Source organism: Malus domestica, chromosome 15, assembly GCF_042453785.1.
Source record: "Malus domestica chromosome 15, GDT2T_hap1".
In the NCBI taxonomy this organism is placed as follows: domain Eukaryota; kingdom Viridiplantae; phylum Streptophyta; class Magnoliopsida; order Rosales; family Rosaceae; genus Malus; species Malus domestica.
Window position 1 is genome coordinate 41,378,522 of NC_091675.1, and position 26,923 is coordinate 41,405,444.

The following is a 26,923-nucleotide window of genomic DNA, read 5'->3' on the forward strand; positions in this document are numbered from 1 at the left end:
ATATACTAATTGTAACATTTTTAACATTAAATGAATATATTTAGAAATAAAAAATATTTTATTATTCAAATAATTAATGATGTTATTAATACTAAAGGACCCTGATAAAAAATTGAAAAGAAATAAGATTTTAATCAATGGAATAGCAAAAGGAAGGATGAGAACCTAATTTCTCCTTTAATAAATTATATAGAGCTCGTTTGGATGTGCTTTTAAAATGGCTAAAATCGCTTTTAGAGAAAATATTTTTTGGTTCCAAAAGCACTTAAAGTGCTTTTCCAAAATTTACTTGCATTTTTACTAAGAATTGATTCAAAAAACATTTTCACCAAAAGCGCTTTCAGTCATTTTAAAAATATATCCAAACAAGCACATAGTGTTGTTGTTGGAGATTGTAGCTCATGGGATGGTTGTTCAAGATTGTATTCTCCTTGGGTCACCTAATGCTTGACCAAATGGGTGATTAATATATCCACATTATTTTATATATTTTATTTATTAATTTATTTATTCTTAACGAATGTTTTATTTTCTAAATAGAATTTTATGAGCACCAAGTATCTTATTTACTACATCCTATTTATAATTATAACCATGTGTTGGCGTGTTTTATTAAGATGAGACCAATAAAAATTATAACTTACTATAATATAAAGTTTATTTCAATACACAATTGATTCTAAGTTGAAATCGAAATTTTTTATGAATTTAAAGAGGTTATTTCATTATAGAATATTATTTTAAAAGAGTTTTACTGTAATATATTATGTTACATCGCCAAGATTCATTCCCTATATATATATAACTGTTATTAATACGCTAAAAATCTCAATTTACATTCCTTACAACTGTATTTTTCTTTCTAATTATTGAACGTTTGGAGTGCAAAATAAGAGTTTTGGAGTGTCAATAATATTTCCCTATATATAACAATTACATATTTATAATATTAGATATTATTTTAGTAATTTTTATTAATCATATAGTAGATTCCGGACAATTTTATTATATTTATCATTGATCTCCAGGATTAGATTTGATCTTGTTGTGCTTAATGAAGGTTTAAGGCACTTGGCTAACACTATGAAACACCAATTAATTTGTTGTAAAGTGGAAAAGGAAACCCTTATTAATCAAACACTAACCTTTACTTGGATTAGCAATAACTTCCATCACACACAAGAAAACTAGACAACTCACAAACCATCCATCAAAGTGTTTTTTTTTTATAAACAAACGATAATATCTCCATTAAGGAGGTGGAAGAATGGTACAATAGGCTTGCCATAATAATGTGTTTCAACTTTACTTTTAGTGAGAATCGAACCTAAAACTCTCACCAAGTGAAGAAGAATAACACTAGACCGTGTGGATGCAAATTTCCGTCTTCTTCTTCTTGGACAAAATTGCACCTACAAAACAATTAACACCTTAGGGTCAAGGCCAAGAGCCTTACACACCCACGATAAATGGGGGAGTTTTGGACGAAGAATCTCCGATGCCAAAATTAGAATTTAGAGAAAAAAAGTGTTTAGAGAGTTTTTGAAGTTTTACAAGAGTGTCGGAGCTCCCTTTTGGGAGAGAATGGTGAGCTATATATAGGGATATGGCCGGCCCTATTAGGAGAATAGGGACCGGCCATTTAGGTATTTTTTGGGTGTAAATTGTGGTTAATTAGCAATTAATATATTGATTAGGAATATATATATATATATTAATTGGATAATTAGCATAATAAAGGAATGTTTTTGGGAGGTTATGTAATTTATAGCTTAATTGATTAGCTAAAAGAGGGAAAAAGAGGTAAAAGGGATTTGATGAGATAGGTTTTGGGAATTATCTTGTAAAAGGGATTTGATGAGACAGATTTTGAATTGTTACCTTTTTTGGGCATTTTTGACTTGGTTGAAGGATGATTGCCTGCTGTTCGCGCGTAGGAATCCCGATATGCCTCAAGGGTATTTTTGTTCTCTTTTATCCAAAATCCACGTGTCGCCTTGTGATTATTTTTGGCTTAAGAGACCGTAGTACTAAGTGACTCCATCAAAGTATTCTCAAACTCCTAACCATAACAAGTGATTCAGTGATAAGGACGCAGACTGCGGCTCCCCAATAAACCAAAAAAAAAAAAATTCATGATTTACCACAAATTGTTCCCTTTTTGAAAAGAAAAAGAAAAAAGTATTCTCAAACCCCTTACGTTTACCATTTTATCCTTGTCCCACGTAGGGAACATTTTACCATACCGGTAACTCAAAACAAAATTTCACTAGACGACAACAACATGGTAACTGAAAACAAAAGTATCCCCATCAGAATTAAAAGAAAAAAAAAATACAAACAAATTATTTAATTAGAAAAATCCAAGCTAGCACAAATTCCGAAGAGCAAACAATTGGCTTAACTTACCGGCTGAGCCCCTCACCCAATTGCTTTCTTTCTGTTCTAACCAACCTTCCTTTTTTATTTTCAAAAACTTCTAACCAAAACTTCTAACCAACCTTCCTATTACCAAAAGATCAAAACTTTAGTATGCACCCCTTTATAATATAAATTAATATTCAAGTGCCACATAATTTTTTTTCTCAAATAAGTCCTCAAATTTAAAAAAGAACTGTTATTAGCACTTTATAATTCTTATTTTGCACTCTTTTGAAGTGTGTGTGTGTATATATATATATTTTTTTAAAAGGAGGACAAGTGGTGTCAAACCACGATTATTCACCCATTTGGGCCCCGGAGAGGCTATGGGGAATTTTACCCTGTCCGTAGCAATATTTAAGTAGACTTACTAACTCGGGGTATCGAACCCAGACCTCCCACATTTTTTTGTTTATTGGGAACCTCCCACATTTTTTAAAGTATATTTTCTTTCTAAATATAAAAAATTTAAAATGCGAAATGAAAATTTTAGAGTACTAATAATAAATTCACATTAAAAAATAGTAACATTTTGTAAATTTAGAGACTCACTGTCCCACTTCTTTTTATTATCATAATTAGCCTTTCTCAACTTTTTTTTTCAAAGTTAAAATATTAAAAAAAGCTCACATGATGGAAAATAGTAAACAAATACTAAGATTTGTTGAATATGTTGGAGCAAAATTGTAACAAATTTTAGTTTTCAAATTGAAATTGGCATATGGTCCAACAAATTTGTATTTGTAGAAATTGTTGGAGATGATATAAAGGTTCGTTTACTTACTAGTAATGCGATGAAAAAAAGGAATAGGTTCCTTTCATGATTTTTCTTGTGTTTACTTGCATGTAATTGGATTACCTAAAACTCGTTATGAAAATAACCCAATTTCAAGAATTTGATTAGCTAGAGGGAGGTGTTTATCCAATTCCCTTTCTTTACTTTTTCTCATTTCGAAGATATTTGGTTTGTTAATTCCCCATTACTAATAAGTAAACGGGGCTTAAATTTTTAGCAGTTAAATATTCTCTGATTGCTAAATGTTAACGCATAATGAAATTTATAATAGAATGTATTGCACATTGGCATAATCTTATTGGGTATTGAATTCCACATATATTTCAGGAGACGACATATAAGTTTTAGGGAAAAAAGAAAGTCCACAAGTCAAAGTTAAACAAATTTTAAATTTCAAAAAATAAAATAATAATTTTTGAGTTTAATTAAAAAAATTTCAAAAAGTGTAGCTAAAAAAATAAAAAAAATAAAAAGGGTTTGAAGACTTTGAGTTTTAACGAAAATGACAAAATAAAAGGTAAAATGTATAGTACTGAGATTGATTTTTTAATGTAAAAATATAATTTTTCGTTAAAATAAACAATACCAAGATTTTTTCGTTAAAATTGTTTAAAAATAATCTATCTACAAATCGAAAAAAAATTGGGTAAAAAGACACAGGACAAAGAAAAAAATAAAAAACCAAAAATGCACACACATGGAAAGGAAACGAAAAGACTAAAGACTCTCTCTTACTCTGTCCTCCCACCATTTCCACACTCACTTTCTCTCCATCGGCTTCTTCTTCCTTCTTCGCGTAGCTCCCGCGTCCAGGTCGTTCGAGGGCACTGAATCTATTTCTAGGTATTTTTGTTTGGAGAATCACAATTTTACGCATTTTTGTTTCGAACAATTTGTGTAAAATTTGATTTGCAAATGGACGATTTTATTGCCCTAGATTCTGTGATGCTACTGTGATCTGATCTTGGAACTAGTCCTTAATTGTATTTAATTCTTGTGTTTCTGTAAATTTGCAATTAGTTACGTTGTTTGTACTGAATTTTAGTTAATCCAATTGGTAAATTTTGCTAACTGTGATTTGTGGGCATGAAGATCTGATCATTTGGTTCAATTTTGGATTGTTTTTTTGGTGTGCAGAGAGTTGGGTTCGATTTGGAGTGGGAAGTGAGTTTGCATTGTGTGGGGTTGCACTGTAGCATTGTACCTTTTTGAACAGTGTTAGTGTGTTTGTAAAGTAAATGTGTTTGTGTTGAAGGAGGGCTGGTATTGGATGGTGAGGTGATGATGTGATGCTACTTAGGCAGAGAAACTGGGTTTTAGGATTGTCGGAAGGAGGGGAGTTCTTCGACATTTGCATTATTGGTGGACTGAGGTATTTTTCTTTGATCTCCATAAGTTGTATTTGTTTCGTATTTATCTGGTTTTTGGAAATTTTCTTGTCGGGCAAAGTACCTTTTTTATAATTCGGTTGTGATCTTTAAGGGCCATGATGATTTTCTTTTTCGTGCTTTTCAATAGGGATAAAAATCAAAGAGAGGGAATAGAGATGAAAGGAAGGAGAGGAGAGGGAGCAAGAGAGCAAAAATATATATAGAATGAAACCAAAAACCTTATAGTTGTTTTTAATTTGTGTTAAAAGTCATTAGATGTATTTTCCTTATTAAAAAAAAAAAAACCATCACCATAGTTTTGATGAAATATTGTGAAGTATTTGCAGCTTCAGGTCACCCAATTTTAAGGTTGTTTCATTTGATGAACAATTAAAATATTTTAATTTTCAGGTGGGCAAGGAGAAATATGAAAGTGGCATACGGTGCAAATGTCAAAGTCTCCCTCCCCTAAACTGAGACCCATATCTTCTTCTACTTCACAGTCTAGGTTAGACATGTTCTATTTGCTTGGTCTCTTTAACTGTGGTGACAAATTGGTCTTTGATAGTTCAGAAAATGAATGATGCACTGATAAATTTACTTGAGTGCTCCTTAAGTTTTTTATTTTTTTTATTTTTATCCCAGTCTTTATAAATAAGCTGGAGAAACAAAATCGATTCTTCTTAAACTCTTTAGTTGCACAATTGTTGATTATTCCTTTGCAATATATTCAAATGGTTCATATTTCACCCAGGGTTTTAAAGGAACCAGCAATGGATGATGAAGAAGGTACAATGGCAAGAGTTGCTCAATTTGTCGAGCAACTACATGCCAGCATGTCTACACCGAAAGAAAAAGAACTTATTACAGCTCGATTGCTTGGTATTTCCAAAGCAAGAAAGGATGCAAGAGCAATTATTGGTTCGCATTCCCAGGCAATGCCATTGTTCATAAGCATTCTCAGGAATGGCACCCCTGCGGCAAAAGTTAATGTGGCTGCAACTTTGAGTGTCCTGTGTAAAGATGAAGACTTGCGTCTTAAAGTACTTCTAGGCGGATGCATCCCCGCTTTACTCTCACTTTTGAAGTCTGAATCAATTGAGGCTAGGAAGGCAGCAGCAGAAGCTATATACGAAGTTTCCTCTGGTGGGCTTTCAGATGATCATGTAGGCATAAAAATATTTATTACAGAAGGTGTAGTACCAAACTTGTGGAATCAACTCAATCCAAAGAGCAAGCAGGACAAAGTGGTTGAAGGTTTTGTGACAGGGGCTTTGAGAAATCTTTGTGGTGACAAGGATGGTTACTGGAGAGCAACACTTGAGGCTGGTGGAGTAGATATCATTGTGGGTCTTCTGTCTTCTGACAATGCTGCTGCCCAGTCCAATGCTGCCTCCCTTTTGGCCCGTCTTATGTTGGCTTTCAGTGATAGCATCCCCAAAGTAATAGATTCTGGAGCTGTCAAAGCTTTGCTTTGGCTTGTGGGTCAGGAAAATGATGTTTCTGTTCGTGCTAGTGCTGCTGATGCTTTGGAAGCCCTTTCTTCAAAGTCAACTGGGGCTAAAAAGGCTATTGTGAATGCAGATGGTCTTCGAGTTCTAATTGGGGCTATAGTTGCTCCATCTAAAGAATGTATGCAAGGTGAGTGTGGGCAGGCTCTTCAAGACCATGCCACACGGGCTTTAGCAAATATTTGTGGCGGGATGTCTGCTTTAATTTTGTATCTTGGAGAACTTTCACAGTCACCTCGCCTAGCTGCCCCGGTTGCTGATATTATTGGAGCTCTTGCATACACACTGATGGTCTTTGAGCACAATTCTGGTGTGGATCAGGATTCTGTTAATGTAACAAAGATAGAGGATATTCTTGTAATGCTGCTAAAGCCTCGGGACAATAAGCTTGTTCAAGAGCGTGTCCTTGAGGCCATGGCTAGTCTATATGGCAACAACTATCTCTCCAGTTGGCTCAATCATGCACAGGCAAAGAAGGTGCTCATTGGACTTATAACAATGGCTGCTGTTGACGTGCAAGAGTATCTTATACCCTCTTTGACAAGCTTATGCTGTGATGGTGTTGGAATATGGGAGTCCATTGGCAAGAGAGAAGGAATTCAGTTACTTATTTCACTGTTGGGGTTATCCAGTGAGCAGCATCAAGAATATGCTGTTCAGTTGCTGGCCATCTTAACTGACCAAGTCGATGACAGCAAGTGGGCTATTACTGCTGCCGGTGGGATTCCTCCTCTGGTACAGTTATTAGAGACGGGTTCTCAGAAGGCGAAAGAGGATGCCGCTCATGTGTTGTGGAATTTGTGCTGTCACAGTGAAGATATCCGTGCATGTGTTGAAAGTGCAGGAGCCATCCCAGCATTTTTATGGCTTCTGAAAAGTGGTGGGTCAAGAGGACAAGAAGCATCAGCCAAGGCACTCACAAAGCTTGTCCGGACAGCTGATTCTGCCACCATTAATCAGTTGTTAGTTTTGCTCCTCGGTGACTCTCCAAGCTCAAAGGCCCACACTATCAGGGTATTGGGTCATGCACTCATAATGGCCTCACACAAGGATCTTGTGCATAAATGTTCAGCAGCTAATAAAGGGCTGAGGTCTCTTGTCCAGGTTCTCAATTCATCAAATGAAGAAACTCAAGAGTATGCTGCTTCTGTCCTAGCTGATCTATTCAGCACAAGACAAGATATTTGTGATACTCTTGCTACTGATGAGATCGTGCATCCTTGCATGAAGCTATTGACCAGCAACACACAAGGTGTTGCAACACAATCAGCTCGAGCATTGGGTGCTCTGTCCCGTCCTATGAAGACCAAACCAAGAAGCAAGATGTCTTATATTGCAGAAGGTGATGTCAAGCCCCTTATCAGACTTGCTAAAACTTCTTCCATTGATGCTGTTGAAACTGCAGTTGCCGCACTTGCCAATCTTCTCTCTGATCCCCAGATTGCTGCAGAAGCCCTGGCAGAAGATGTTGTTTCAGCTTTGATAAGAGTACTGGATGATGGAACTTCAGAAGGTAAGAAGAATGCATCCCGTGCGCTTCATCAATTGCTGAAGCATTTTCCAATAGGTGATTTGCTCACAGGAAATGCTCAGTGTCGTTTTGCTATGCTTGCTATTGTTGATTCCTTAAATGCATTGGATATGGATGGGACTGATGCTGCGGATGCTTTAGAAGTAGTTTCCCTTTTGGCTAGAACAAAACAGGGCGTGAACTTCACTTACCCTCCATGGTCTGCCCTTGCTGAAGTTCCATCAAGCTTAGAACCTCTTGTTCGCTGCCTGGCTGAAGGGCCTCCCCCGCTTCAGGATAAGGCAATAGAAATTTTATCTAGGCTTTGCGGTGAGCAGCCACTTGTGCTTGGTGATCTATTGATTGAAAGATCAAGCTCTCTTGGTTCACTAGCTAACAGGGTAATGAACTCATCTAGTCTAGAAATCAGAGTTGGAGGAGCTGCATTACTTATTTGTGCAGCAAAAGAGCACAAACAGAAGGCACTCGAAGTACTTGATGTGTCAGGATATTTGGAACCATTAACGTATGCTTTAGTGGACATGGTGAAGCGAAAGTCTAGCTGCTCCTTTCCAGAAATTGAAGTCAGAACTCCTAGAGGTTTTATTGAAAGAACTGCATTCCACGAAGGTGATGAGTTTGATGTCCCTGATCCAGCCATTGTTTTGGGGGGTACTGTTGCCTTGTGGTTGCTATGCATAATTGGTTCCTTTCATGCCAAGAGCAAACTCACCATTATGGAAGCTGGTGGTCTTGAGGTTCTATCTGAAAAGCTTGCAGGTTACACTTCCAATCCACAGGTATTAACTAATTAGCTTCATAGTTGTAGTTCCATGTTTAGATACTTTTTGGTACAGATATTTGAAATATAAATTTTTGTAGCTTACTAGATTGGTCATCTTTATGAACAGGCAGAATATGAGGATACAGAAGGTATATGGATTAGTGCCCTGGTCCTGGCTATTCTGTTCGAAGATGCAAATGTTGTTCTGTCACCTGTAACAATGCGCATCATTCCTTCACTTGCTCTTCTTTTGAAATCGGATGAGATGATTGATAGGTTCTTTGCTGCCCAGTCAATGGCCAGTCTTGTTTCTAATGGTAGTAAAGGAATAATTCTTGCCCTTGCAAATTCGGGTGCTGTTGTTGGATTGATAACTCTTATTGGTTATGTAGAGTCCGACGTGCCTAACCTTGTTACTTTATCAGAAGAGTTTTCTCTGGTGCGAAATCCTGATCAAGTTGTTTTGGAGTGCCTTTTTGATTTTGAAGACATAAGAGTTGGATCAACAGCACGTAAATCTATACCTCTCTTAGTGGATCTCTTGAGACCAATGCCAGAACGGCCCGGTGCCCCTCCAATTGCTGTTAAACTCTTGACTCGTATCGCCAATGGAAGCGATACAAATAAGTTAATTGTGGGTGAAGCTGGAGCTCTGGATGCTCTGACAAAGTACCTGTCTCTGAGTCCACAAGACTCCACCGAAGCCACAATAACTGAATTATTCAGAATTTTATTTAGCAATCCTGATCTCATTCGATATGAAGCATCAGCTAGTTCGTTGAATCAACTCATAGCTGTTCTGCGACTGGGTTCAAGAAATGCAAGATATAGTGCTGCCAGAGCTCTTCATGAACTATTTGGTGCTGAGAACATTAGAGATTCTGATTTAGCCAGGCACTCAATTCAGCCATTGGTTGACATGCTTAATGCTGCATCAGAGAGTGAACAAGAGGCTGCCCTCATTGCGTTAATAAAGTTGACTTCAGGAAATTCTTCTAAAGCAGCTTTGCTGACTGATGTGGGGGGAAACCCAATGGAGAGTTTGTACAAAATACTGTCTTCTGCTTCATCCTTGGAATTAAAGAGAACAGCTGCACAACTCTGTTGTACTTTGTTTGTTAATACTGAAGTCAGAGGAAATCCAATTGCCTCAGAATGCATAGAGCCCCTTATATCACTGATGCATTCTGATGCTACTACAGCTGTAGAAGCTGGAGTTTGTGCTTTTGAAAAATTGTTGGATGATGAACACCGGGTGGAGCTTGCAATGGCCTATAATGTTGTGGATCTCCTTGTTGGATTAGTTTCTGGAACAAGCATGCAGCTCATTGAGGCCAGTGTCTGTTCTCTCATAAAGTTGGGGAAAGACCGGACCCCATGCAAATTGGATATGGTAAATGCTGGAATCATTGATAAATGTCTTGAACTACTACCTGTTGCACCCAGTTCATTATGCTCTTCCATAGCTGAATTGTTCCGCATTTTAACAAATAGTAATGCAATTGCTAGAAGTTTGGCTGCTGCACAAATTGTAGAACCTCTTTTTATAGTTTTACAACGTCCAGATTTCAATTTATGGGGACAGCACAGTGCATTACAAGCACTAGTAAATGTTTTGGAGAAGCCACAGAGCCTTGCAACGTTAAAGCTTACACCTAGCCAAGTGATCGAGCCTCTTATTTCATTTCTGGAATCCCCATCTCAAGCCATTCAGCAGCTTGGCACAGAATTGCTATCTCATCTTCTTGCACAAGAACATTTTCAGCTAGATATTACAACAAAAAATGCAGTTGTTCCACTCGTTCAGCTTGCTGGAATTGGAATATTAAACTTACAGCAGACAGCGGTAAAGGCATTGGAAATAATCTCCACAAGCTGGCCAAAGGCAGTTGCCGATGCTGGTGGTATATTTGAGCTTGGAAAGGTTATTATTCAAGATGACCCTCAGCCACCTCATGCCCTGTGGGAATCAGCTGCTTTAGTTCTCTCAAATGTTCTGCACTTCAATGCTGAATACTATTTTAAGGTTCCTGTGGTGGTTCTTGTTAAAATGTTGCATTCAACAGTGGACAGCACCATCACGGTGGCCCTCAATGCGTTGCTTGTTCATGAAAGGAGTGATAATTTAAGTGCTGAACAGATGACTGATGGTGGTGCTATAGAAGCCTTGTTGGACCTTTTACGGTCTCATCAATGCGAAGAAGCATCTGGAAGATTACTTGAAGCTCTATTTAACAATGTCAGGATACGACAAATGAAGGTCTCTAAGTATGCAATAGCACCGCTATCACAGTATCTGTTGGATCCACAAACCAAATCAGAGTCTGGAAAACTTCTTGCTGCTCTTGCTCTTGGAGACCTTTCCCAACATGAAGGGCTTGCAAGAGCCAGAGATTCCATTTCTGCATGTCGTGCATTGGTAAGCTTGCTTGAAGAACAGCCAACAGAAGAGATGAAAATGGTGTCAATTTGTGCATTGCAAAACTTCGTCATGAACAGCCGAACGAATAGGCGAGCTGTCGCAGAAGCAGGGGGCATACTGATTATTCAAGAACTACTACTGTCTCCCAATGCAGAAACTGCTGGGCAGGCAGCATTGCTTATCAAATTTTTGTTTTCTAATCACACACTCCAAGAGTATGTATCAAATGAACTTGTCAGATCTTTGACAGGTAATTAACGTTTGCATCATTATTTGGTTTCGAATGCTGATTTTTCCCCTATAAACTAAAAGACTGACATATGATATTCATCAACTTCCCTTTATTTCTTTCTTCTGTTGACTTTTTGGATCCCATGCCGTGTCTTGCAGCTGCATTGGAGAGAGAGTTGTGGTCCTCAGCAACTATTAATGAAGAGGTCTTGAGAGCCTTACATATGATATTCATCAACTTCCCAAAGCTCCATATTTCTGAAGCAGCCACTCTCTGCATTCCCAATTTGATCGGAGCTCTTAAATCTGGTAGCGACACAGCTCAGGATGTTGTTTTGGACACCCTTTCCCTGTTGAGACATTCTTGGTCAACCATGCCAATAGATATTGCAAAGTCTCAGGCTGTGATTGCTGCTGAAGCCATTCCCATCCTACAAATGCTCATGAGAACCTGTCCTCCAAGTTTCCATGAGAGAGCAGACAGCCTGTTGCATTGCTTACCAGGTTGTTTGACGGTTACAATTAAGCGGGGCAACAACCTTAAACAGGCCATGGGAGGCACAAATGCTTTTTGTCGATTGACAATAGGCAATGGCCCTCCTCGACAAACCAAGGTAATGGTTCCATAAACTAGTTATGTACAACATGAAAAAAAAGAAACTGTCTATTGCATAACCTACATGTATGGATTCAATCATTTTTCTTCTTTTCATTCTTTTCCTCCATTTACGAGGTACGGTTGAAGCCTCTTTAGAGCACCTGACAAATCTTAGGGGTACCCTTAATCCCATAAACACTGGATATTGGATATTTATACTATTGCTACTGCAATGACTTTGCAGCATCTAAAATCTGCAATAGAATTTTGATAACATAGCAATGCCTGCAGGTTCCCTACCGTATATTGGTTTTGTGAAAATTTACCGATTATTATTTTTATTTGAACCAAAATTTTATTTTATTGGTCTATTTATAAATAGAAAGAGTGAGCATAGTGCATTTGACTACAAATCTACTATTTCAAATCCTTTGATAAAGAAGTTTCATGTTGTGCATATAATTTGTGATGTTTTATTATCCTCTCTATGCTTACAGCTTTACGTTATACACAATGTTGTTTTGACACTAGGTAGTGAGCCACAGTACCTCTCCTGAGTGGAAAGAAGGCTTTACGTGGGCATTTGATGTGCCTCCAAAGGGACAGAAACTCCACATCATTTGCAAAAGCAAAAATACCTTCGGAAAGGTAATTACTTTTCTTTTTAGATTTGCAAATCGCAAGCAGGATGAGTTAATCATTCTATTTTGTTATTTAATTTTTAATTATCATGAATTGTTTGTGTTCGATCGATGAGAAAGAAGTTAAATGCTCTTGTTTCCTGTAAGGCTTTTGATTGTTGACCTATAGTTTTAATAGGGTGGGATTAAATCTCACCAAACAATAGTGAACGGGCGATAACTCTGGTTTAAATCTTACACATGATTAGTAAACTTTCCTGCCATTTTTGCTTTTCATTTCATGATAGTGGTTGGTGAGCCTTGTGTTTTTCTTTTGTTTCTCAGACAACTCTGGGAAGAGTGACGATCCAAATTGACAAAGTCGTTAGTGAAGGAGTATACAGTGGATTGTTCAGTCTAAATCATGACAGCAACAAAGATGGTTCTTCCCGTACACTAGAAATCGAGATTATCTGGTCAAACAGAATGGCTGATGAAGAAACATGAACGAGTACTGAGGTCTGGTGCGGCGCAGTCTCCTCATAAGGCCGGGAATGCCGGATTGATTATCCAAAAGGGGGAAAGGAGGCTGGCTTGCTTGTAATTAATTAGTTTTTGTGTTTTGAAGGTCCAGTTTTGTAGTTTGAAATATTTAAGCTGCTTCAGGTTATTGTAAATTAAATATGATATAGCTTGCGGATTTGATAAGAGTGGAAATGCATTCCCACGTTTTAAGGGAAGCTAGAAGTTGAATAGAAGTTTGTACAGGTCAGCCTGCAGGTGCTAGCAACTCAAAGATTTTAATAAGATTGGAGTTCGAATTTCAATGGTTTCCCAGGATTCTGCTCAAGTTTCAAAACTAGACACCAGGTTATATTACATCCTGACATCCGCCTGACGTTTGCATTAACGGAGTAATGGACCAAATGCCGGCATCTCGTAAGTACATTGGCAACATGAAGCAAAACCCGCAGATTAGACGAGCACAACTACTTGGCAGCAGCAACAAGTGCCGATCGAGCTTTTGTGAAAGTGGCTATCAGTGATCCGAGTTGCAACTTATCGTTGCACCCAAAGGTCAACCTGTACCTGCAAACGTATAAACACTGATTAGTGTAAATTCAGCTTATAGCCAGTTCCAGTTTTAAGTTTTAACAGTCAATTTGCAAGTTGAACAAAATTACAATCTTCGGTATCATATATTGGCAAATAATTTCCACAAAACGCATTATTTCCTTCTCCACTTTTCTGAACAAAACCGATGCACCCTATTGTTTATTATGTTGTGACCAAGTACGGCCAGTACCATGTTGCAATGAACTTGGCCGCCTAATTTGTAGAGTCCAGAACGAATAAGCAAATGAAAACAGTGCAAGACCAAAATACTTACTCTATGTCAGCTAAATCATTAATCAACTGAACGCGAACACCTGCTGGCATCTTAATCTTAAAAATGAACCTGTTCAAAGAAAGCAATGTAGGTGAGAGACGAAGCAAACAAAATGACATGAGAAAATGTAGAAAAATGTGTAACACTTACATGGTCACTTCTCTTACAATATCTATCAAAGCCAATCCTTTTCTTGCATTCATATCAGATATTGCTGCAATACATCAAGTGTGCAAAGTAAATACTAAATAACTTTTCCCAGTGACATACTGTTCCTGCCTTGAGAATAGAATTATAAGTACATAGATAAATAAGACGGTTGAATACTTTTGAAACTCCCAGCAAATGAATCGTTCAAAAGCCAGTAAGACATTTGCTCAATATCTTTGGGCAATGGATTTCCTGTGCAAAGATATACTGCTTCTTCAGTTATCTGCTGTGAAGCCATATGAGTTGACTGCATACATTGAAGTAGGAATGACGTCAAGATCTATTCGTGAATTTAAAAAAAAAAAAAAAAAAAAAAAAAAAAATCAAATCCATGTGACAGGTAATTTGAGTTTCTGCTCAAATATATATTTTACTTCTAGAGTCCTAATATTGGAGACCATTTACAATGCTCATCTGAAGGCATCAAGTAAAAAAGGGTTATTTCTCTATCCCGCCATTTTATGAATCAATACATTCAGATTTTAAACAGCGAAAGAGAAAGGGGAAAAGACAAATGTAACATCTGAGTAGAGATTATAACCTGCAAAATGTTCAAAGCCTTTCTCATGTCACCATTGCTAAGCCCTACAACTGCCGCTAAACCACTCGCAGGCACATCAAGCCTAGTCCAATCAATAAATGTCAACTTATCAATATATTTCTGACTGAAGCCAGACATCAAAAGCTACGACCATAATGTTTACCAGTGAACCACAGTTCTATAAGTTTATTCGCCTTGACTACCCAATGACATGTTTAGAATATTTCATTGTTCTTGAAGCATTTCAAACCAATATACAGGGAAAAAATGCGGGTAAGAGAACAGTGCTTACCCTTCAGCTTCTATAACATGTTTAAGTCTCTCTGAGACATGAAACTCCTCAAGTGGAGCAAATCGAAAACGAGTACATCTGGATTGTAATGCTGGAATAATCTTGTTGACATGATTGCAGATTAGTGAGAACCTAGTGTTCTTTGTGTATTTCTCAATCACTGCACCAAAACAAAAGTACAGAAGAGAAAAGTATCAGTGAAATAACTTCGAACTGAGAAAACCTACTGCATTAAAACAAGTTATACCTCTTCGCAAAGCAAATTGAGCATCCTTTGTCATAGCATCTGCCTCATCAAGCAAGACCATTTTGACAGATGACTTTGCACTCTCACCCCTAAACAGACATAGTCAGACTATAAGTTTTGATTACAAGGCTAATTGTTATACATGCTAACACACAGAAATTGGAATCAAATAAGATCACGATGCATAGCCATCTTTGGGGGTCTGAAGTCTTATAAGGGAGATATATTCATTAGAGCTGGAAAACAACCAGCAGGCCAAACCCAGATTTTTAAGTCCGGACACGAGGTCTGACTATTAAGGGCTGGTTTGGTATTGCTGTGCTTTGAAAAAAAGCTGCCGTGAGAATAAGCGGCTGTGCTGTGAGAATAAGCGGCTGTGAAATAAATCAGCAGAGCGTTTGGTAAACTTTTTTGTAAAAGTGCTTTTGGAAAAAAAAGCAGTCTGATAGTGGGTCTTTTCATTAAATGAGCACTATAGCCCCGTGTGCTTTGAAAAAAAGTCAGTTTTCCAAAGCTGCAAATAGCAGCTTCAGCTTTTTCCTTTGATTTCAGCTTATTCTCACAGCAGCTTCCAAAATAAGCCTTTTTTTTTCAGTTTACCAAACACCTAAAACCCTAACAGCTTTTTTTCATAGGTGCTTTTTTTTTAAGCACCTCACTCCCAAACTAGGTCTAAGTATGAATCATAGTTCTAATAGTAATCTATTTCATATATTACGTTCTCCAGATACTAGAATGAATTTCCGACGAAGTAAAACCATCTCTATCAAGATGACAGATCCATTCTCTGTACTATCCATAGGATCATTTATACCAAGTCACACACTCATTAAAATGGCCGTGATCTGTCATTACGTGCGACTATCTCCACTATAGAAATGAAAAAAAGGAAAGAAGGAACAAATTCGTTAATAAATACTAGAAACAAAGCGTAGGCTTTCTACATATGTATCGTTCAAAACAACGATTTTTATCAGCTGTAGCAAAGAAATAAACTTCATAAAAGTTGAAATATGAAGAAATAGGTATGCCTAGATACTTTATTCTATGCATAAAGGATCTAATTGATAGAAGAAGCTCCGTAAAGATCAATTCGTGAGGTTTTGGTCCGATACAATAAGAACTGCTTGCTTATGTCATGATATGAGATAAAAGTTAGGAATCCACTTATGTAATAGAGTTGATACCCTAAGGTATTGAGCAACGATGTAGCCTCAAATCCCAAAGATAGAAAGTCTTTTCCTTCTTATGAGGGAAGGTCTTTTTCAAAGATTCTATATCAATTTATCTATGAAACCGAGATAGTTACCTTTCAAAAAATTAGAATGATAGTGAAACATAGAAAAGCATAACACGAGTTATTTGGCATATTTTGATTCCTATATATCCACTCATGTGGTACAGTGGTACTTCATTATATGATATATATATATAAGAATTATACGATATATATATATATATCCATCTGTATAGATATCATCATCTACATCCAGAAAGCCGTATGCTTTGGAAGAACCTTGTACAGTTTGGGAAGGGGTTTTGATTGATCAAAAAGAAGAATCTACTTCAACCGATATGCCCCTAGGCACGGCCATACATAACATAGAAATCACACTTGGAAAGGGTGAACAATTAGCTAGAGCAGCATGTGCTGCAGTGAAACTGATTGCAAAAGAGGGGAGATTGGCCACATTAAAATTTGGAAGAAGCTTGTACAGTTTGGGAAGGGGTTTTGATTGATCAAAAAGAAGAATCTACTTCAACCGATATGCCCTTAGGCACGGCCATACATAACATAGAAATCACACTTGGAAAGGGTGGACAATTAGCTAGAGCAGCAGGTGCTGTAGCGAAACTGATTTCAAAAGAGGGGAAATCAGCCACATTAAAATTACCTTCTGGGGATGTCCGTTTGATATCCAAAAAACTGCTCAGCAACAATCAGACAAGTGGGAAATGTTGGGGTGAACCAGAAAAGTTTGGGTAAAGCCAGATCTAAATGTTGGCTGGAGAATTAGGCCAAAAATTAGGACAAATTCTTGGTAAAATAAAACTTCCATCGAGGAGAAGCAAATGAAAGGCTTTCATAAAAAATCTCGTAGAATCGAGAATGAAGTTTTCATTTTGTACATGCCAGATCATGAATTAGTAACTGCATCCAATCTCAAAAAAATCCCAATTCTTTCGAACTTTCTCTTTTTGGAATGGAATTTTTACGGAATCCCCATGAATAAGATCAAACCTTATTCCATGGTATTTACTTGAGATTCCTCTTTCTTATTCTTAAACAAGTCCCCGAGAGGGCTTAGTTGATCCACGATTTATGTTTCATCTTTCGTTTCCTTTTCATTTGTTTCGAGAAATATATCGATCAATTCCGATTCTTTCTTTTTCTATTGATTCTTTTCTGATCGAGATAGGCATTAACAAAATGATGATCACAAATTGAAGTCTTACCCAAACGAGAAACTCTGTGTGCTAGCAAAATCTTGAATCTGTTGTCGCACAACATCGATCCCCCTGTCATCGGATGCATTCAACTCCAAAATCATATTGTGGTACTGTGCTCCATACAGCTTGCGTGCCACAGCAAGTATCGTTGAAGTTTTGCCAGTTCCAGGAGGACCATACAATAGGAGGTGTGGCAATCGGTTCTCAGTAGTGAGCCTATCAACTATTCACCCCACCAAAAAAAACATATGAGTGAATGAATAACTTAACAATTAAAAATGAATGATAACTACATATAGCACTAAGATTATCGAATATGACAGACTCCCATAATTGCTGCAGCTCATGCCGAAAACCGAAACATTAGGAAAATCAAGCCGAAACCCTAGGCTCTCTTTACATTCATGGCAAGCAGGGGAAAATTAAAAAGGAAAGCGAGCTGCTTTTCTCTAATTTCTCCATCTCTGAAATATATTTATGCATACGAATGTATACACACAAATCAACATCTTTTATTCCCAGATTTTCTCGCCAACCAAACACTACAGTAACTAATTATAGTAGAGAGAAACCGAAAAAGCAAAATCAACATAAACCCTAAAAAGTTCCAACACTTGATACCAACAATCATGGGAAGTAGAATTGCTTACTGGTGTCGACAATGTCGCGGTGAGCAGCGACGTCCGCGAGGGAATGAGGGCGGTACTTCTCGACCCACGGCGTGGCTTTGCCGGGGGAAGGGGCAGCGACGGCGACGTTTTTGCCTTTGTTGTAGCTGGGTTTTAGAGATGAATTGTCATCTTCGTCGATGTCCATGAGAGTGATTGGCTCCGCCATGGTTGAGCGTGGAGTCACTGGTTAGCTGCTCTCCTCTCGCAGTCACTGTGAAGAGAATCGAGGGTTTCAGTGATCTCAGCAATGGCGCCAACTTGAATTTTTTTTCATATGGTGGGCGGGAAACCCTTTCTAGTTTCTACACTTTTTATATTTTTGTTTATTATTTATAAAAATTGTTATAAGGGAGGAGGTTAAATAGCGAAAATGGTATTGAGATTTGCATAACTCATCATTTTGATTCATGAGATTGTCTACGATCTATCATTTTGGTTATTCTGTTAAAAACTCGTTAAGTGTCTCAGAGCTCTTGGCCGGAAGTTTGGGCAATTTTCAAAGCTTCGTAACTCAATCGTTTCTTAACCAAATTCGACCCATAATATATCAAAATGAAGATAGGAAAGTGTAGAATAAGATTATATTTATTTGGAAGCCCAATGGTTGCTGAAGATGGCCGGTAAATAGTCTCAAAGTTGACTGGTCCGAGGAAAAACTAGAAAACTCGCCAGAAACTGGGTAAACTTTAAATATTCATAACTTCTTCAATACTCAACGAAATCAAGTGATTCAAAAACGAAAATCATACTTCTCGACGAGATGAAGAGAGTGGTACATTTTTGACGGCCAACTTGCCTTGATTTAGCCGGAAAACGGCTTGAAAGTATGTCTTGGTCTCGAGTTAGCCACTTTCGAAGATAATGGAACCCGAAGTCAGTAAGTCCTCAAAAGGCCTCGTGCTATAGGGAGGGGAGCATGTACATATAAGGCACATCACCCCTTCTTCGTTGGTCGATGTGGGATGTTACAATCTACCCCCCTTAGGGGCCCGACGTCCTCGTCGACACACTCACACAGAACGTCATAGTGGCTTTGATACCATTCTGTCACATTCCAGCTCGTCTCCGCCGTAACACGATATTGTCTGCTCTGGGCTTACCATTCCCTCATTTTTTTGTTTCTAGGAACTCACACGAGAACTTCCCAGTGGGTCACCCATCATGGGAATGCTCTTTGCTCGAACTTGCTTAACTTCAGAGTTCCGATAGAACCCGAAACCAGTGAGTCCTCAAAAGGCCTCGTGCTATAGGGAAAGGAGCATGTATATATAAGGCACATCACCCCATCTCCGTTGGTCGATGTAGGATGTTACATGAACTATCAACTCATCAAACATTTTCAAAAGTATTCTTTTATTTTTGGGAGTGAGAAGGTTCTTAACTACTATTGTGGCAGTTATATCATTGTTCATCGCAAAGTCTCCAATCATAAGAAGACCATTAAAAGATAAAAAGGATGAGCGCTATATATTATCCTAAGGAGGCACATCTGCATCTTTCGCAACATTCAAATCAAAACAATGGTCAGACGGGCAAGCCATTTTCAAAAAAAAAAAATGAAAGAAAAAGAAATCAGATAAATTGAAATCTCAGAAGTGCAACAGAGGCAATTGAAGGATTATTTTGTGAAAACATGTTCATTTAAGCAACATCATATAGCATGCAATTAACAATTAAAGGCGGAATCATGCTAGCATGCACTTAAAAACAAAACATTAACCAAGAAATTCAAAGCCTAGTAGATTGGTGAACCAAGACTCAACTCAAATCAAAGTGAGTTGAGAAATTTATACCTTTGAAGATTCCTCTTTGCATAAGCAAAGGCTAATCACCCAAAGAGAGGGCCTTCATTCCTTGCATCTTAAATCTATGGATTTGGATGGAAGAATAGGTTTCTCCAAGTTCCCAAAATAGGGAACCTCTAAGTCTCTTCACCAAGGAGAGATTGGAGAAGAAAATAGTGACCTTGGAGTAGTGGGATTGCAAGTTGCACCCCCCAAGGTGGCCGGCCTCTTTAGAGAGAAATGGAGAGACATGTTCTCTCCAATTTTCTCCAAAACAAACCCTTATGAATTTTAGGCTATAAAGTCATATTTATACCTTTATTCATTTGAGTGGCAAACTTGTAAATAAGTCCAAGTTCACTACCCTTAGCATCATGGCCGGCCCTAGGGTATTTTTGGGCTAATTAGGCCTTTGTGAATCATTATTCATTAAGTTGTCATACAACTTAAGTCAATGGGCTTGACATTCGAAGCCCATTGGGCCTTAATGTCCAAAACTATCCCGAGGTCTTTAACGAACTTATTCGTTTGATTAATTAACATATTAATTAATCCTTGCCATAAATAAATGATTAAACCATTTAATCATTCTTACTCATCTCCGTTTAATCTCCAATCTCCACCTCTTATGGTGTGCGATCCATTAGGTTCCTTTTAGCGAGGCAGTGGGCGATTAAAACCATTTCAAATCGATTGTGAATTGAAACTTACTTTCAATTCTCCCTTTAGTGATTACACACGTATAAGGCTTCCACAAACCATGAGTGACACCTTGCAGCATATCATGGTTACTCAAGCTAATCAGAAGAGGTAGAGAAAACCTATTCAGTTTGGGATTACAAATGCAATACGGTCTTTCTCTAATCTAATACTCTTGACCACATTGTTTGGTTTGATAGTTTATTTATTCATGTCTACTATCCAATGTGATTCGTGTGCTTATATGATTACCTTGAATGTGATTTGGAACGCATTCCTAAATCTCATTCATACTCTGGCCAGAGATTCTGAATCATATCATAGAGTATTCTCCCTCAAACAGTTTGAAGGTTAGAGATCCCTTGTTGCGCATTCACTTGCCTCCATGACTAAGTGGCTTAACCCCAACGATGCCGTGGACACCCCGATAGGGTGACTTTGACATAATCAAAGATTAAGGACTTAACCACAAGACAACTGTGATGCCTCAGGTCAAATGACTACTTTGCATTATCCCAACCATGAGTTCTCATGTGACATGAGTATGAGAACTCTTCGTTAATCGCGTTCAGTGAACTCATTCTCTACTGAGCACCTACGTACTTGTCTTGATGTCACACACACCAATGACTCGAGACTAATCACTCTCCCTGAGAGAAGACATAGCACGTACCGATCTTGACGGACTGTCAATGCCCAATTGGCAATCCTATGATCAGGAACATTTAGGATGTTTCTACGAAAGAATGGTCTCATGAATCTAACTTCATTAGATTGCATTCTCCCAATCACATATTCCTTGGACTTTATCGTTTAAGCATATAATATTTATATGAGACGGCTCAAACAATAATCTTTGCCCTTTATATTAAACTATATTAGTTTAACATGTGAAATGTCCGTAAAGTATCATCACATGATTGGTTTTAGGGCACATTTCCAACATCAATTTCCATAAGCAGCAACTTTTTGGGCATGCTTTTTTGATACAATAGATGCCTTTATATAAGAAGAGGCAACACGACTACTTGTTCAAAAATTGAAGAGACATCATTCTTCGAATTTCAAAAGTCGAATTTTCCTGAATGAAGTTCACTGGCATTTCTTGAACGCAATCTCAACTTTGCAGATATCAAGGAAACTATATTAAAATATCTCTAACAAAGTTGAAACACTTTTTACTTTTCCAACTACAACACTGTTGTTGACAAGCGTGAAGTAAATGGACCCAACAACATCACTACCTGTTATTGGGAAGCCCCTTTATATGTCGACCTTCGTCATCTATGGCAAAGTAGAGCTTCATTAATGTCTAACTCTTCTTCCTTACCGAGAATGCATCTTTAACCAAGCCTCTCAAAATACTCAGCTTTCCTCCTCTATGAGAATACCTTTTCAACCCAGTCCGTTTCTAGTTATCTTCTACATTTGGAACTAGACTTTGCGTTATAGCTCTGTTTTTTGTTCATCTTTTACATTTGAATTTAGACTATGCAATGCAGTGTTTGTTCCTAGTTCTACTTTTACATTTAGATTTAGATTTTCCAATGTAGTGTCTGTTTTTTGTTCTACTTTTATATTTGGATGCATACCCTGCAATGCATTGTCTATTTTTGTAGTTCTATTTTCCTATGGGTTGTCTTTAAGTTTCCACGAGATGCAAGCATTGCATTCCACCAATGCAAACATAATAGAATGTTACAGCTTAATTTTCATGTATTCCATAATTCTGAATATAAGTACATACAATCCTTGTTACATAAAGAAACAACAAAGGAAACAATAAAGGACACAAATATATCCTTCATAAAGCATAACTCTAATATTTACACAATATTTACATTCCCTTTCTCCAAAATATTGACTCATGCCAATACTCCCCCTCAAGTTGGTGCATAGATATCACACATGTCTAACTTGATAAGTGAGTCATCAAAGCTCCTACTACACACGACATGAGTAAGAACATCTGCAAGTTGCTCTTCAGAGTTCACGAATGGTATTGACACAATCTTCTTCTCAAGATTTTCTTTAATAAAATGTCGATCAACCTCAACATGCTTAGTCCTATCATGTTGTACTGGATTCTCTGCTATTTCTCTTGCTAACTTATTGTCACAATACAATTTCATCGCCTCTTTTTGCTTGAAATCGAGACCCCAAAGCAACTTTCGTAAACAAAGGATCTCACACACTCTATGCACTATGCCTCTGTATTCGGCTTCCGCGGAAGACCGTGACACCAACTTCTGTTTCTTATTTCGCCAAGTAACCAAATTACCTCCAACGAATGTAAAATACCCATACGTAGAACGCCTCTTAGTCACATCACTTGCCTAATCGGCATTAGTAAATCCCTCAATCCTCATATGTCCATGATGTTCATACAAAATCCCCTTCCCGGGAGCAGACCTTAAATACGCCAAAATTTGCATAACTGCAGCCATATGATCCACACTCAGTGAGTGCCTAAATTGACTCACCACACACACTGCATAGGCAAAATCCAAACGAGTGTGGGACAAATAAATTAGTCTCCCTACCAGTTTCTGATATTTGCCTTTGTCAACCGGTTTCTGATCTGGATAAATCCCTAAATAATGCTTCTCTACAATAGAAGTGTCCACAGGTTTACATCCAAGCATACATGTCTCCTTCAAATAAGTTCAAAACATATTTACATTGAGACAAGAAAATACCTTTAGACGAATGAGCTACTTCTACTCCAAGGAAATATTTTAAATCTCCCAAAATTTTCATCTCAAATTCGGCGGCAAGACTCTCTTCTAGTTTTACCATCTCTTTCGAATCATCACTTGTTATTATCATGTCATCCCCATAAATGCTTAAGGCAGTCACTTTACCACTTCTCCGTTTTACAAACAACATGTGGTCGAAGTGATTATGGTAATATCCATTCCTTCTCATGACTTGAGTAAATCTACCAAACCATGCATGAGGTGATTACTTAATAAAGAGACTTTCGCAACCTACACACTCCGGTTTTCCTTCCGGCATTATATGCCGGAGGAAAATCCATATACATTTCTTCTTCCAAATGCCCATGAAGAAAAGCATTTTTTTACATCACATTGTTTCAGTCGCCAATTTTAATTTGCAACTAATTAGATAAGAACAAGTACTGTCTTCATCTTGGCTACTGGGGAAAAAGTTTCTTGGTAATCAACACCATACGTTTAAGTATAACCTTTTGCTACTAACTTTGCTTTATACCTGTCTATTGATCCGTCGACCTTGTATTTAATTGTAAAGACCTATCTACACCCAACTGATTTTTTTCCCTTTTGGTAGTTCCATTACTTCGCATGTATCATTTTTATGTAGTGCCATCATCTCTTCATCCACTGCAACAGCCCCATTTAGGATCCTTCAAGGCCTCGTCAACTCAGGTTGGTACTTGGATTGTTTCCACACTCTTCACCCATGCTTGGCATTCAGGCACAAGGTTTTTGCATGACACATAATTTGCTATTGGATACTTACTTTTCCCTCGGGAGAAAACCTACCAAGAGGAACACCACAATTTTGCCTTGGCGGCAACTTATATATACTTACAAAATTATTTGGATTAGTTACATGAGCATTTATAGTACTTACCTTAGGGATATTAGAGAAGACACATTGGATGACACTATCGAGCTAGAGAGAGAGGGTGATGTGGGTTCGGCAGGAGGCAATTCTTCCCTTGATGTACTAAGTTCGACAATAGCCAGCTGCTGGACTGTTGTAGTTTCCTCGGCAGGACCTTGCCGATAACCTGCACCTGTCTCAGCAAGCAGCAGCTGAAGGCCTGTATCAATCTCGGCAGTTTCTTACTGACACTGTTGCCCTATTTTTATCATTTTCATCAACACATGCTCCCCCTGAACTACATATCACATCTTCTGGTATCTCTAACCACCCAAGATCACCCTGGTCACCACTAGTGTTCTCCCCCTGGTGATCTGAAGGTGATGGCATCGAAGAATAAAAATACTCTGATTCAGAAAAAGTAACATCCATGGTCACATACATATGTCGAGTTTCAGGATGATAACACTTATACCTTTTATGTTGGGAGGCAAACCCAGCAAAAACACACTAAAGGGCACATGGATCCAGTTTGTAACGATGAATCTTGTGAATATGAAGATACACTACACATCCAAACACACGAGGAGTAAGGGTATTGATGGATACTACGGGCCGTCAATACTTGAAGAGGTGAACGAAATTCCACAACCCAAGATGGCATACGGTTAATCACATACATGACATAGGTAATGGCATCAGGCCAAAGCCGTTTAGGTACAGACACACGAGCAGTTTCCAAGATATGACGATTCTTTCTCTCAACAACCCTATTTTGTTTCGGAGTATGGGGACAAGTAGTTTCATGGAGAATTCCTTGATCCCGAAGAAAAACGGACAATTCAGAACTAATATATTCACCTCAATTATTAGAATGGAGAATTTTAATAACAGAGGAATATTGTGTTGTGATCATTTGAGAGAAAGACCGAAACACCATACTAACATCACTTTTATTCTTCATCACATATATCCAAGTCATACGGGTACAATCATCAACAAAGGTAACAAACCATTTAATTTTGGAAAAAGTACTAACAGGAGAGGGACCCAAACATCAAAGTGCACAACATCAAATGATAATAATCTTTTATTCATACTAGGAGAAAACGAAACGTGATGACTCTTCACGAGAATACATACTTCACAATGTAAGTCTGATTCTTTTATTTCATGAAATAAATTAGGCAACATACGCCTTAAATAACCAAACGGAGCATGTCATAACCGACGATGTGATAACCAAACTTCTTGCAAATTATTGGTACGGGATGCTCGAACTTCATTAGCTCTGCCAAGAGCGACGTCATCCACATAATACAACCCCTTTCTCTTAGTACCATGCCTAATTATCTCCTTGGTCTGAATATCCTAAAGTAAACAAAAGAGTAGATACATAAGTACAACACAATTTAATTGCTCAGTAACTTGAGGAATAGATAACAAATTATGAGGACAACGATGGAACAAGCAAGCAATGATGAAAGGAGAGGGCGGTGTGAGGTCCACGGTACCGGCCCCAATAATCAGTGCAGTGGTGCCATTTGTCATTGCTACACACTTCCGATGAGTCGTTGTCATACAAGTAAACAAATTTTTATCAAAAGTCATATGGTCTATCGTACCAGAGTCCAGAATCCAACCTGTATGATGTTCAATGTCAAAGGCTAAAAGAACACACCCCATACTACCTGTATTGAACGGTGATTCACTAAGATTAGTCCTAATCAACAATCCTTGACTTGGATGTCCAGGGGTAGGCACGCTTCCTTGGTACTAAGTGCGGCAGTGGCAATGGATGCATGGCTCCCACTTGCTCCATTAGCAGCTCGCTCCTTTGCACGTAACTTTTCTTCAATTCAGGGACTCCATGCTTTTGGAAACAAGTATCCTTAGTATGACGGGTTTGATTGTAGAAAGTACACTTTAAATCATCTTTATTTTAAGGAGTAAAAGGACAAGAAGTTGTAGACGAAGGTGAGACATACAGCTAGCCAGCAGAGAATGGCCATGACACCATGGCTAAGGACAGTGTCAAGATTCCTCCTTGGCTGCCGACACTCCTTCCTCCCATCATGGTAGCATGACGTTGGGCTTCATGCCTAACAACAGAAAACACCTCATCGACAGATGGTAGGGGTTGAGTTCTCAAAATATCACTACGTACCTTATCAAATACGTCATCAAGTCCCGCTAGGAAGGCATAAATCTGGTCCAATTAGATCTCATCTTAAAGCGTCTTCAAGTCAATAACACACTCAATCTTAATCGGTATTGTTTGATCTAGTTCTTGCTGTTGGAAATATGCCCTGAAAGTCAATCTTTGGAAGAAACCTTTTAGGACAATAAATGGATGTATAGATGACTCTTATACATCAAATGGCAAAGATACTATTTAGGACTATCTATATAAACGATATATGTCCTAAATGATGAATCCATGGACAATGGATCGATTGAAGAAGTAATCTAATGATGTTAGACTACAGAGACCTTCTTCACATAACCATCATGTCCAAAAGGTTCCTGGTCATAAGATTGTCGGAGGGATACTGACAATGCATAGACTGGTACATACTATGTCCGCTTCAATTAGAAGGATGGAAAGTCTCATCCTATTCGTGTAGTGACACTAAGACAAGTATGTAGGTGCTCATTAAGGGAATGAGTTCACTGAACACAATCGAACGAGAGTACTTGCATGGAGGTCTACTCACATGTCAAGCAAGTAACTCTAATAGTTGGAATAGTGTAAGTAGTCCTTTGACCTGAGGCATCATCGTT

The 26,923-nt window shown here is 38.0% G+C and overlaps 2 protein-coding genes across 4 annotated transcripts; one reads left to right on the forward strand and one right to left on the reverse strand.

Annotated features, from left to right (window-relative positions):
• Nucleotides 1-3,879: 3,879 nt before the first annotated feature.
• On the forward strand, nt 3,880-13,090 carry LOC103401716 (protein CELLULOSE SYNTHASE INTERACTIVE 3). 3 transcript variants are annotated; one of them, XM_070813278.1, is made up of 8 exons: nt 3,880-4,060; nt 4,355-4,589; nt 4,999-5,095; nt 5,342-8,408; nt 8,520-11,064; nt 11,205-11,659; nt 12,175-12,291; nt 12,609-13,090. In XM_070813278.1, the coding sequence occupies exons 3-8, from the start codon at nt 5,037-5,039 to the stop codon at nt 12,768-12,770; spliced, it is 6,405 nt and encodes a 2,134-aa protein (XP_070669379.1). In that variant the 5' UTR covers nt 3,880-4,060; nt 4,355-4,589; nt 4,999-5,036; the 3' UTR covers nt 12,771-13,090. The 3 variants fall into 3 exon arrangements, with proteins under 3 accessions (XP_070669379.1, XP_070669380.1, XP_028949482.2); XM_070813279.1 differs by having other exon boundaries at nt 3,895-4,060; nt 4,736-5,095; XM_029093649.2 differs by lacking the exon at nt 4,999-5,095 and having other exon boundaries at nt 3,902-4,060.
• LOC103425218 (replication factor C subunit 3) lies at nt 13,045-18,390 on the reverse strand. Its single transcript, XM_029093652.2, has 9 exons — nt 18,045-18,390; nt 17,401-17,617; nt 14,944-15,032; nt 14,697-14,856; nt 14,405-14,486; nt 13,981-14,110; nt 13,804-13,867; nt 13,654-13,722; nt 13,045-13,352 (listed from the first exon to the last, which is right to left on the reverse strand). The coding sequence occupies exons 1-9, from the start codon at nt 18,229-18,231 to the stop codon at nt 13,253-13,255; spliced, it is 1,098 nt and encodes a 365-aa protein (XP_028949485.2). The 5' UTR covers nt 18,232-18,390; the 3' UTR covers nt 13,045-13,252.
• Between the last annotated feature and the right edge of the window lie 8,533 nt (nt 18,391-26,923).

Excerpts from the sequence above, each read along its gene's own strand:
- LOC103425218 (XM_029093652.2), bottom strand. The coding sequence starts at position 18,231 with ATGGCGGAGCCAATCACTCTCATGGACATCGACGAAGATGACAATTCA. Across the intron at positions 14,487-14,696 it reads CATGTTATAGAAGCTGAAGG|GCTTGATGTGCCTGCGAGTG; the intron begins GTAAGCACTGTT and ends TGATTGGACTAG. Across the intron at positions 14,111-14,404 it reads AGGCTTTGAACATTTTGCAG|TCAACTCATATGGCTTCACA; the intron begins GTTATAATCTCT and ends CAATGTATGCAG.
- LOC103401716 (XM_029093649.2), top strand. The coding sequence starts at position 4,507 with ATGCTACTTAGGCAGAGAAACTGGGTTTTAGGATTGTCGGAAGGAGGG. Across the intron at positions 4,590-5,341 it reads TGCATTATTGGTGGACTGAG|GGTTTTAAAGGAACCAGCAA; the intron begins GTATTTTTCTTT and ends TATTTCACCCAG. Across the intron at positions 12,292-12,608 it reads GCAAAAATACCTTCGGAAAG|ACAACTCTGGGAAGAGTGAC; the intron begins GTAATTACTTTT and ends TTTGTTTCTCAG.